The 11,884-nt window shown below is 37.6% G+C and overlaps 1 protein-coding gene across 2 annotated transcripts in view; it reads left to right on the top strand.

Annotated features, from left to right (window-relative positions):
* Window positions 1-2,962: 2,962 nt before the first annotated feature.
* LOC109085123 (tenascin-N-like) overlaps window positions 2,963-11,884 on the top strand; it is a 37,111-nt gene continuing 28,189 nt past the window's right edge. The window contains exons 1-2 of one of the 2 annotated variants that reach the window (XM_042776015.1): window positions 2,963-3,205; window positions 9,747-9,834. In XM_042776015.1, coding sequence (XP_042631949.1) covers window positions 9,813-9,834 — 22 coding nt within the window. In that variant the 5' untranslated portion in view covers window positions 2,963-3,205; window positions 9,747-9,812. The remainder of the gene's footprint in view (window positions 3,206-9,746; window positions 9,835-11,884) is intronic. The other variant, XM_042776006.1, reaches the window with a different exon arrangement.

Here is an 11,884-nt window from a genome sequence, read left to right as displayed (position 1 = left end):
ACAGGTTACAAATCAATTGAAAATTTAGTGACTGTAATTGGTTTTATGTTTATTTTTTAAATTACCAATATTACAGTTACAATAACACCAAAAGTACATCCACTCTGCTGGTTTGCTTGTCACACATCATGGGTTCTTGTAAAAGTTACAATTGTTATCCTCCCCCTTTCATCCAGGAACATTTCTATGACCCAGTCTCCCACAGTGGATTTATTGAGATGAGACTTCGAAATCTACGGAGGAAACTTCATGATGATCAGCGTCGCTACCAGCACAAACGTAGTCGAATCAGTGATTCCTCTGGAGTGTCTATCACTTTGGAAATAACTGCTGAAGGGGAGGAGGAGTCCTCTCGGGAGTGGACGACTGTGATCAAAAGGATGAAACCATCTCCAGAAAACCTCAATACCATTAAATTGGGCATGGAGAAAACATACAGTAATCACAGGTTATAGGTTGCAAACAAGTCCCCAACAGTGAAAGAGATTTTTGAACAATATCTTTGATTTGTAGACATGCCATACTTGTGTTTTGCATGGCTTTTCCTTATAGCTAGGTATGAATAGACTTGTCAGCAAAGGGACATGGCTGGTAGATGTTAAGTCCACATGAATTCAAAATGTTTTTTTTTTTTTTTTTACTTTGTTAGCGCACAACACTAGTCTTATGGTGCAATTCATATGTAATCTTTAGTCATAATCTGGAATTTTGCTTTCCCTCTGAAATGCTGTTTCTTCTCTTACATTATCCTTTAAACATCTTTTAACCACTCCCCTCCATCCATCAGTCTTCTGCAAGCTAGAGATTAAGGTGCACTAAAATCAAGCCCCACCACTTATTTTTCTTCATTCAGTTTAATTCAAATCATAATGCATAATAATAGTTGTTGTTGTCTTTTTTTTCTTACTGTTATTCATAACCTGGAATGGCCCACAATGCCTCTCTGAAGTTAAGATTGCATAAACTTGACTCAAAAAGACTCAATATTTTGTGAACATACTGAGGACACACAGTAGTGTTGTAATTGTGTATTCTGTTGTAGCTTGACACTGAGTTTGGAAAATGTTTGCTGGGAAGGCTGACCGCTTTCTTCGAAAATGGGAAGGAAATATTGTTCCAAAAATTGCAAAAGATGTCCACAGTGAAAAATACTCTGGTCATGCAAACTGATAATGAGAGTGAATGTAGGCTACTTTGCTCGTTCTGTCAAAATGTTGTTGTTCTTTCAGTGGACACCATTAGTTTTAGTAGTTCTCTGAAGGCAAGGTTGGAGTTTAAAGTCAGCCATTATACCAGCCATGAAAAATGTCATTATATTTTGTGTTTTTCTGTCATACTACAGATTCATGTTACAGAGCTCTTCAAATTCTTATTACATTGCTGCCCCCCACTGCGTCAGGAAGGAGCAAAATGAGTGGGTCAAATGCAGTTCAAAGTCGGCCCTTGCTTATCTCTTGGACATTAAGCCAGTAAGAAACTTAATTGTCCTTTTATGTTCGCTTTATTTTTTTTTTGTCAGTTTTCTGTACAAGCACTTTGTGATGTTATTAAATTATGACTCTGATTTGCATAAAACTATACTGTTTTAATTTTGTTCTGTTTTTTAGGTATGCATGATATTAGATTTTTGCAGATATTTTTAAACTCATTTTGGCCAAGTGTCTTAAGTTTATTTGTGCATTTTCATTTTATTTATTACCAAATGGGCATTAGGACCCAGGGGAGGCTGTTGTTGCTGCTCACGCTAGTGACTGTTTACTCTATCATGCTGGATGTTTCATTCTGTATGTGCATTCTCAAATTAAATGCAGTGATTCAAAACAGTAAAGCTAATCATCATTCAGGCAAAAGTTTGGTTCAAGAATGACAACGCTGCTGACGGTGATTTTATCACTAGCACACCCTGAGCACATGTGAGCTTTTCATCTTATCTGCAAGGCATATCGGCATATTTTTTTCAAATCAGCTGATGTCGTTGTTTACATCTTAAGCTTTTATCGTCCAATTCCAATAACATTCCGATAATATCATGCATGCTTATTTTCTTTTGAACTAAAATAAGAAAATATCCCTGGCCTATAGTTCAATTAATGCAGATAAATTAAAGGGATAGTTCACCCAAAAATTTAAATTCTGTCATCAATTACTCTTCCTCATGTCATTCCTAAATTGTGATGAATGAAGGTCTTACGGGTTTGGAACGACATAAGGGTGGGTAATTAATGACAGAATTTATTTTTTTGGGTGAACTATCCCTTTAAAAGAAACTTCAGCCATCAACCCCACCTTGTCTGTTTAGGAGCCCCAAGTTCTACAGCGCAATACATCATTGTGGCCAAGAATGACAAAGTCACCATTCCACTTGAGGATAACAGCCTGACGTGTGCCATCGACAAGCTGTTTAAAATGTATTGGGTTTGCAATGTAGAATATCCTGTCCAACTCACATCTGTCTTTAATTTCTTGTGTATGACATTCCTTTCTCTGATGGGAAGAGATCTAAAGTTGTGGAGCTTATTTCAAAGCTTCAAGCACTTTCCTAAATTGTACTGCCATGTACATGTCCGAAGTGCAAAAAATCAACTTCAAAAGACATCCGGAAACTTTTAAGTCATCTTAGGCATGTCCATGCGCTTTCTGATGGACAGGATTAAACAATTGTTTTTAGTCAAAACAACTGTCAACGAACATACCATAACTTCAATTCTTATGCTAAACATCTCAATAGAGAGCATGCTCAAGCTGCAAACCCAGTACATTTAGAACAAGACTTTGACACCAGCATGAGTGAGGACTTCTCAGCTGCATCTTGCTCTGTGCTGTTGATATTCTAGAGACTAATTTTGATGGCTCAAGTAATTGCAGCACTTCTGACTACCAAAGTTGTGCAGCAGCATTTGTTGCAAAAATGTACTCCTCTTCAAATTGTACCCTGACCGATGTGCAAAGAAGCATCACATGCACAAATAACTGCTCTGTGAAACCCTGGACTGTTTGCAAGAGAGAACCACATTTCTGCTTAATCGTTACTCTGTACCCAATGATGAATTGCAGACTTTGATGAAAGATTTTAAAAGAGGATGAAATATGTTTGAGAAAGTTGATACCCCCTACAAAATGATCAAGTATTTTGCTGAAAATCACTCTTTTGTCAAGCCAACAGAAATCTTCCTTGGAAACAGAGGTGACACTGCAAGAAAGCAAGGTAAATTAACTCAAGTGTTAATAGCAGATACATGTCAATACATATCTATTATTGATACCCTGAAGTTTCTTTTTGACAATGAACAAATGCAAAAGCTCTTTGTGGATTCAACTGAAAGTGATGGTAAATTGCATGACTACTGTGATGGCTCACATTTAAAAAATCACAAATTGTACAGTAGATTTCCTCAAGCTTTACAAATTAAACTCTATTTTGATGATTTTGAAACAACAAATCTCCTTTAGGCTATAAAACCAAAGTTCACAAAATGGGAGCAGTTTATTTTTGTTTTGAGGAATTTACCTGCTAGATTTAACTTGTCTCTTGAAAACATCCACCTATGTTTGCTTTTTAAATCCATTGACAAAGAAGTTTGTGGTTTCAACAAAATATTTGAGCCATTATTGGATGATATTAAATTTCTTGAAACCAGAGGGATAGAAGTTCAGATAAATAGCCAAAGTTCAGTGTTATTTGGCACAATATGCTTGTTTACTGCTGATAATCTGGCCTGCCATTCACCTGGAGGGTATTTGGAAAGTTTTGCAGCCAACAAATCCTGTCATTTCTGTCTGATTGGCAAACATGAGATGCAGGGTATATTTGATGACGATTGTTTGGTGTTGCGCAATGAAGTTAATTACAATGAACATGTCATGCTTAAAAATCCTATTTTAACAGGCATAAAAGCAGACTCTTGCCTAAACTCTCTAGAGTACTTTCATATTACCGATAATGTGTGGGTTGACATTATGCATGACATTTTAGAGGGTGTGGCTCCACTCAAGATCAAACTAGTTACAACATTTCATCTATGAGCAAAAACTTTTCACTTTAGAGCAGTTGAATGACCGACTGATTAGCTTTGACTATGGTGTGACAAATGAGAAAAACAAGTCTAGTGCCATTCATAATTTAAGAACATCAGAGAACCCCATTAAGCAAAATGCCAGTCAAATGTGGTGTCTCATCCTTTTTTTTTGCCTTTCCTGATTGGAAATTTTATAAGTGAAGGTGATAGTCACTGGAAATTGTTCCTTCTCCTTAGAGAAATTTGTAGTATCATTTTTGCACCAGTTGTTACCAAAGGATTAGCTGTATTTTTAAAGCAGCTAGTTATTGATCACCATAATATGTCATTTTTGTACCAGCCAAACAGATCACTAATACCAAAGCATCATTTTATGAGTCATTACTGGCGAATGATGATAAAATTTGTCCCACTGTCTAAATTTTGGTGCATGAGATTTGAGGGAAAGCATGGTCCTCTAAAAAGATAAGCACACGTTGTATGTAATTTTGTAAATATAAGTAAGACATTAGCCTACAAGAGTCAGGTTCAGACTATGTTTCATTGGAAACTGGGAAGTCCATTAACAGAAAAATTACTGTCCCAAATGTTTTTCCAGTCATGGTTGGATCTTTGGAAAAAAATGTTCTGTTTGTTAAAAACATGAGAGACTTTGGCTATGAACTTGACACATGTAGCACTGTTCATGTTTCTCACTCTGTTGGTGTGTTCGGTCAGACTTTTCAAACTGGTTGTGTACTTGCTTTAAACTGTGACTTAAGAGAAGAGCGTCTCTTTGGTGAAGTTTTACACATAGTTCCACAATGTGAAAAAGAAATTGTTTTAGTTTTTCTTAGAGTTCTATCACAAATGTACTTTCACCCACACGTGTATGCTTATGCAGTCCAAAGAAAAAATTAATACAAAGTGATTAATTTGAGCAATGCTGCTGATGTAAAACCTCTTCACATGATTTCCTACAAAGAAAATCTTTTTGTAAATCCAAGATATAAAATTGTTTAAAAATGTCTTTATGAAATTCAAATGACATGTGAATGTTGACTTTGTGAAAATGTAGCAGGTAAGTTTTAATAAATATATATATTTTTTTAAAAATGTTTTTTTTTTTTTTTTTTTTTTTTTTTTTTTGCGTTCATTTTATCTGGTCAAAAATAGCACATCTATGACAAATTGTGTGATTTATGACACATTAGTGTGTGTTAAGAAGAATAACACACTGGTTGAGTTTAAAGTAACACAAAATGTGTTGTTTCTTAACTAGACACACAGGTGTGTTAAGATATAACACAGGTTGTTGTTTTTAACACATCCATTTTAAGAGTGTACAAAGCCTCCCATTGCCTTCAACAATATTCTACATTTTTTACACACAGTTTCTACCCAATAAAATATTTTTGAGCTTGGCATTTTAATCATTTTAATCCAGCAACAACATATAGCATGAGTTGGTTAAATTTTTCAGTCTGGCTTCACAAATGACACTTTCAGACTTGAAAATGCATTGGACACATGTACAATCCTTAGACACCTTTGACACATTGTGAGATGACCTGCATCCTGCACCTGCACTGTGTTAGTAGCAGTTCAAGACAAGAGAAACAAGCTATTATAATGCTGACTGGCTGTACAAATAGGAAATCTGGGCACGTTTAGACAGCAAATTTGTTGAGCATATTATAGACAATCTATAAGAATAAACGGGACAGAGTGAACCTTCTGTTTTAAAATTCCTCCCTCACAGCTTGATGTCAGAGGTACGTTTGCTCATTTTGTGTATGGTGATATTTTTTCTTTTTTTAAGCCAGCATTTACTTTGCCATTTCTTATGCTCATCTACCATTCTGTCATTACCACAGGTTCAATCCCCCCAATAAAACAATGCAACTAAAAAGAAAAAAAAAATCAGACAACAACAAAATAACAACCAACAAACAGCTCGTTATGTGCTTCTCTGCATGACATTGGTTAGAGTTCAACCCCAAGGCATTCAATTTTAATTAAATTCCTGTAGAATTTCCCAAGCAATCTTCCTTTGTTAAAAGATACAAGAAGACGTGTTTTGAGAAAAATACTAACACATGTCAAATTGCAAAGAAGATACATTATGTAAATTAAAGTGGAAAAAAACTGACCCAGAGAGGTCTAGACAACAGGTTATGCTTCTATAAACCAATTGATGTCATATGAGGTTAATGTATATAAATTAATAGGAATAGAAAGGGAACATAAGCATTTTTAGCCCATTTAAGCCTACAGGTAACTAAAGTTGCTGCAAAGCTCTGCCAATGGTTTTCCATTTGTAAATATTTTTTGTGTGACAATACTTCAAAAACTACTGCTGTACAAGCAGACAATCTTAGGAAGAGCTTTTGACAACTTGCTGGAAATGATGCAGAAAGCTGACCACATATGAAATGTCACAAGAGGATGGGTCCTCGTTCCGTGCTGCAGAACAATCAGAAAATACTGACTCCATTCTCCTGGAGCTACATTGCCTCTGGACAGCATGTCCGCTCCTTGGTTCAGTCTGCCCAGCACGTGAACTGCTCTCAGAGAGAGTAGATTGCACTGTCTCCTTAAAATGAGACTTTGAACCAACCTGTGAAGGGAGCATGACCTGAGGCAGCCTTGGTGATTTATAAAGGCTACCACCGTCATGTTGTTCAAGCGAACCAGGATGTTGTACCCCCTTATGGCCGGCAGGAAGGTTTTTAGGGCTAGAAAAACCGGCATCATCTTGAGGCAGTTGATGTGTAAGCATTGCTCCAGGTTTGTCCTTCCGTCTGGAGGTCAGTCCCAATGGGATGCCTGATTGAAACAGGTGAGGGGTTTTCCAAGGGGCCACAGCTCTGATGCAGCAGTGGGTTACCCTGAGATGAAAACGCCCCAAGTGCCAAGCGTGGGTCGGGACATGGGCTTTGAGCCAAAATTGGAGGGGCTGCATGTGAAGCAGGTCCAGAGGAATCACAGAGGAAGCAGCTGACATGAGGCCAAGCATCCTCTGGAAAGCCTTGAGGAGACGTGAATTCCCGAGTCTGAATGACACTGCTAGCCTCTGAATTATCAGGGAGCGTTCCAGCGTAATTGCCGAATCGATAACTGTCCCCAGAAAGAATACTCGATGGCTGGGAGACAGAGAGCTTTTGGATGAATTGATTCTCAGCCCAAGCCGCTTTAGGGGGCTGAGCAGCAGAGAACAATGAGCGATGAGTTCCTGTTCCGATCTGGCTAAAACCAGCCAACCGTTAAGGCAATTCAAGATGCTGATTCCCATCTGTCTTAGAGGGGAAAGAGCCACGTCCATGCAGTTCGTAAAAGTGCACGGGGCCAGAGACAGTCTGAATGGCAGGACTGTATATTGATAAGACAGGCTCAGCACGGTTTGCGTTTCCACTGCAGTTTAGTTTTGCTTTAGAGTGGGCGGGATTATTCATGTAGTTATAGTTGCGCCTCTACTGTCACGACTTCTAAAAAAACCTTTTTCATTCCACGTCGCCCAATCGTGCTCTTGCTGGATCCGCTCCTCTGCTATCAACAAGATACGTTCCGTATGTACTTCCACAACAGACAACAAAACTTTTTGGATGTTAAAAAAATGTGCGCTCATTCAAAACAGTTGCATTCAATCCTTCACTGGCTGTGCTGATTTAAATCTAGCGGTTCTGTTGAGTCTCTGTGTCGCAAGTTCAGTGACGCAGGTAGTGACGATTCTCTCCGGCCAATCCGTGATCAACAGAGTTTATACGTCAAGTTTTGGTAACTGTATGGTTCACAACCTCAAATGAGGTGGTACTAAAAAAGTACCAGGTATCAGGTACTGTACCCAGTGGAAACCCCCCTAAAAGTGAACCGTACCGCAGTGGGCAGCCATTTATGCTGCGGCACCCAGGGAGCAGTTGGGGGTTCAGTGCCTTGCTTAAGGGCACCTCAGTCGTGGTATTGCTGGCCCAAGACTCAAACCCACAACCTTAGGGATTGGAGTCAAACTCTCTAACCATTAGGCCATGACTTCCCCAATACAGTCCCGGAAGCATACTGGCATGAGTATCTGCCTCAAAGTCAACATTTTGAATGGCCATTTTATAAGCGAGTGGTTCAGATGCCTGAGATCGAGAATGGGCCTGAGCCCGCCATCTTTCTTGGGAACGAGGAAGTAACGGCTGTAAATGCCTGACTCGCTGTTCGCTAGAGGAATCGTTTCCACAGCTCCTTTTGCAAGCAGAGTTTGCACTTCAGACTAGAGAATATGAGCATTGTTGTCTCGTACCAAAGTTTGAATAATACCTTTGAAGCGAGGTAGCCTGCGAGCGAACTGGGGTGAGTAACCTCCTTGTATGGTTTTTAGAACCCAACTTGACACATTCGGGATGGCTTTCCAAGCCTAGAGCTGGATGGCAAGTGGTCTGAGTTTTTCCAGTGGCAGGTTGCAGCACAGAGGAGGGGAACTGACATTAATGGTAATGAGGAGAAATGCTCAAAATATGTTGGTCCGCTTCTTCTGAAGCTGAATCTAATATCTGCAACTCTGATCGTCTGAAGATTTCTGAATCGTAGGCTTCAACAATATTTAGTAAATTTCCTGCTGTTCACAGGCCACTCAAAACCCCACTAGTTGCTTTTAAATGAGATCAATGCTTTCTAAAAACAAAGCAGATTCAGTCTGTGCTTTGTTCTTTAACAAATAAAAAAATAAACATATTGGTGTGAAGGGCTTCACTTCTACTGAATTCATATTCAGACATTCCAGGCTGATTCTCACGCTATTGTGAAAATGAGAAACAAAGCTTGCATTTGAATACACTGCAGAAAAGAAGCTTGCAGTCTAGCAATTTTGGGTACTTCAATTTTTATTTGAAGCTCAGAGAAAGTGAAATAGAGCAACGTTTGCAAAATGATTTAGTCTCCTTGTGCTAAACATGGTTGTTCTGCATCTAACTGTGACTTTCTCTGTTCTTTTGGTCAGTTCTCTTATGCCCTTCATGTAGTTCCAAGCAAATGAATGACAGAACAAACTCGTATTTAGTGGGATGATACACAAGCTCTAGATGATACACATGATGTTGAGCTGGAATGAGGCATGACAGTTTTTAAACACTGGGGAAACACTGATCCATAATAAACATGCTATCATGATATAAAATATATGTAATCTCTACATAGACATTGGAAAACAGTGGAAAGTAAGTCTGTAGTGAATTATAATGAAAGTTATTTTAATTTTATATGCTGTCTCAGTCATAAACTGTGATGTACGGAGCAGCTGATAGACTGACAGCCGATAGCTTAGTTAATTACTCAACTTTACTCAACAGTTTGCTCTATGTAACACAAACATTTAGTTTTGAAACATGTATAAGTAAGTGATAGGAATGAATATGTTTCATCATTTTGAATTGAGATGTGGGTATTTGGATTTATTTAGCAAATAATTAATATTACGTGACATTTTGTAAGAATGAGTTCCCCAGGCCGCACATGAAGGCATTTTTCAAAAGATTCCACAAATTTCACTGGCTCTAAAAGTTTATTTAGAATTTTTTTTTTTAATGTTTTCAAACAGCAGTACAATCACTCAGAACTGCTCCACTGTTTATTATGTAAAATGTTGGTTAGAAAGCGGGAAACCACTAACATTACTTTTTGTTTCTATTTGTAAAGAAGCTTCTAGAATTTTTGACAAAATAAATTCATTGCAGTTTCTCATTTCCATTGCGCTTACTATCATTTCAGGCAGCCTTTCAGCTATGAGGTAAAGTCCTTGTTGGACATGAGGTCAAGGCCTTCCTGAATTTTGGAATGTTCTGCATTGCCCCCTCAGGTCAGTGTCAAATCAAATAGCTGGGGACCGATGACTACCCTCGCTGAATGAGTCTATATTTTGTCAGAAGCCCCTGTTCTTCCTCTGTCTCTCAATGGATCACTGCATGTTTTTATCTGCATTTTACACTCTAATCCTTCTGTTCAACAGATGCTGAAGCTGATCTATAGAAAAAGAGAGAACATCTATCCTGAAGTCCTATTTAAGTTGATCGTCAATTTCAGTAAACACACAAGGGATCCTAGAATGACTCCCAGCAGTGTCATTTTTACTGAACATTCAACCTCTAATTTCAGCACAGAGGCACAACAAGTATTTGATTAATGTTTTGTCCCTGATGCGTGTCTGGTTTTGACATTAGATTAAGAAATAGAGACATCAGAGGGAATGAACCTCGCACGGCCAACCATCACAATCAGAGCGATCCTGCTTTCCAAAACTAACTGTTAATCCCATCAAAGACAGCACAAGAACGTTTATGATGAGTCAGTTCCAAAATGAAATATAAACTGATAAATGGGACATTAGGCCTCTTTAAAGTTTTTTTGCACAACTATCTGTGAATTCATTCAAAGGGACCACCAAGTTTAACAGGAAGTGTGCTCTCAGGGCACGTACTACCCTTTACCACTCAGTGGAATGGAATGACCAAACACAATACGGTTTAGTGTTTTTTTTTTGTGTGGTATTATTTAACACAATACGATTTCACAATATATGAATTGTTTTTTTATTGAGTGAGGTAGTTGGGGATGGTGTGAGAGAGGGAGAGAGAGAGAAAGAGAGAAACCCTGACATTTGCACGTCAGCATGTGTTTCTGACCTGTTTTAACCATTTATCTAAAATGGTAAATTCAATCTATAGATGTTTGGGGAGGGCTGCCATTAGGTGAGATTGCTTGACTGATTTCCTCATGCCATGATGCATAAACTACGTGGATGTGTAGTGTTCTGGACAGCTGAAGTGTAGTATTTCTGCACCCACCTGAGTGGGAGGGTAGGGAATATTTAATTTAGCATGGAGAATGTGACTGGAAAAGTACTTTAGTTCATTTGATTAGGCTTCTGGAAATATTTCACACATGATCTTGTATGATATCAATCCTCTCTACAGTGTTTTTCAGTGTTAAGAACTTTCAGTTACAGTAAGAGATCATTTATTAATGTAGAAGTGAGAAACTTCAACTTGAACTGTTGATAGAGTATGCTTATCACTATTTTTTTTGTCTCGTTCTCAAGTAAAATATCTAAATATTCTAAAAAGAGAGATAAATTTACTATTATTTACTGTAATGCAATTCTGATAATCGTGGAAGAAAATAATTATATACTACATATAACTCTACATATGCTTAAAATATATTTACTCAACAAATATACTTAAAATGTATTTTTTTTTTGTAAATTGAATGTAATTGTGATACATAAATTGCTAATGCAAGAAAAAACATATTTATTTACTGTTAATTGTATATGACACCTATTTATTCTCTGAAAAAATGTTTTATTATTTTGTTTTATTGTGTTAAATTTTTATTTGAAAATAAGACAAAAAATTTTTAGAGGTGTATAATGTGCTGACATTTCATAGGGCTCATTTCATGAGCTTGACAAAATAGATTTGGCAGTACCTCTTTGAGCTTGTAAATCTGAATTACTGTAATGTTACAATGACAAACAAGATTCCTTAAGTGTCTCAGGGAGGTTTATTTAAAGAACATTTGTGACAGAGGTAAACAGAAAACTGGAGGAGGAAGCGTAGACATTTAGTTGTGTTGCATGCTTATAAATTAAAGTTTGAGGGAAGGCCAGTGATCTAAAGCTGATAATGCTGTCATAATTGTCTGTTGGGAAAGCAGATTAAAGGACAGGTTAGATAGTTACAGGATAAATAAATGTCAAGGGAAATGGTTGGTCATGTGATGTGGTGCACTGAAATTATTATAACTACATTCAGATCTCAGTGTTTTAATCTTGAGAAGTGACAGGACAGCTGTTCATCATATCACACTCTTCTGTGCTTCCAAGTGAACTGCCTGCAGCAAAGAAA

The sequence above is a fragment of the Cyprinus carpio genome, chromosome A2 (assembly GCF_018340385.1).
Source record: "Cyprinus carpio isolate SPL01 chromosome A2, ASM1834038v1, whole genome shotgun sequence".
NCBI lineage: Eukaryota > Metazoa > Chordata > Actinopteri > Cypriniformes > Cyprinidae > Cyprinus > Cyprinus carpio.
This window is presented reverse-complemented; position numbering and strand designations above follow the sequence as displayed.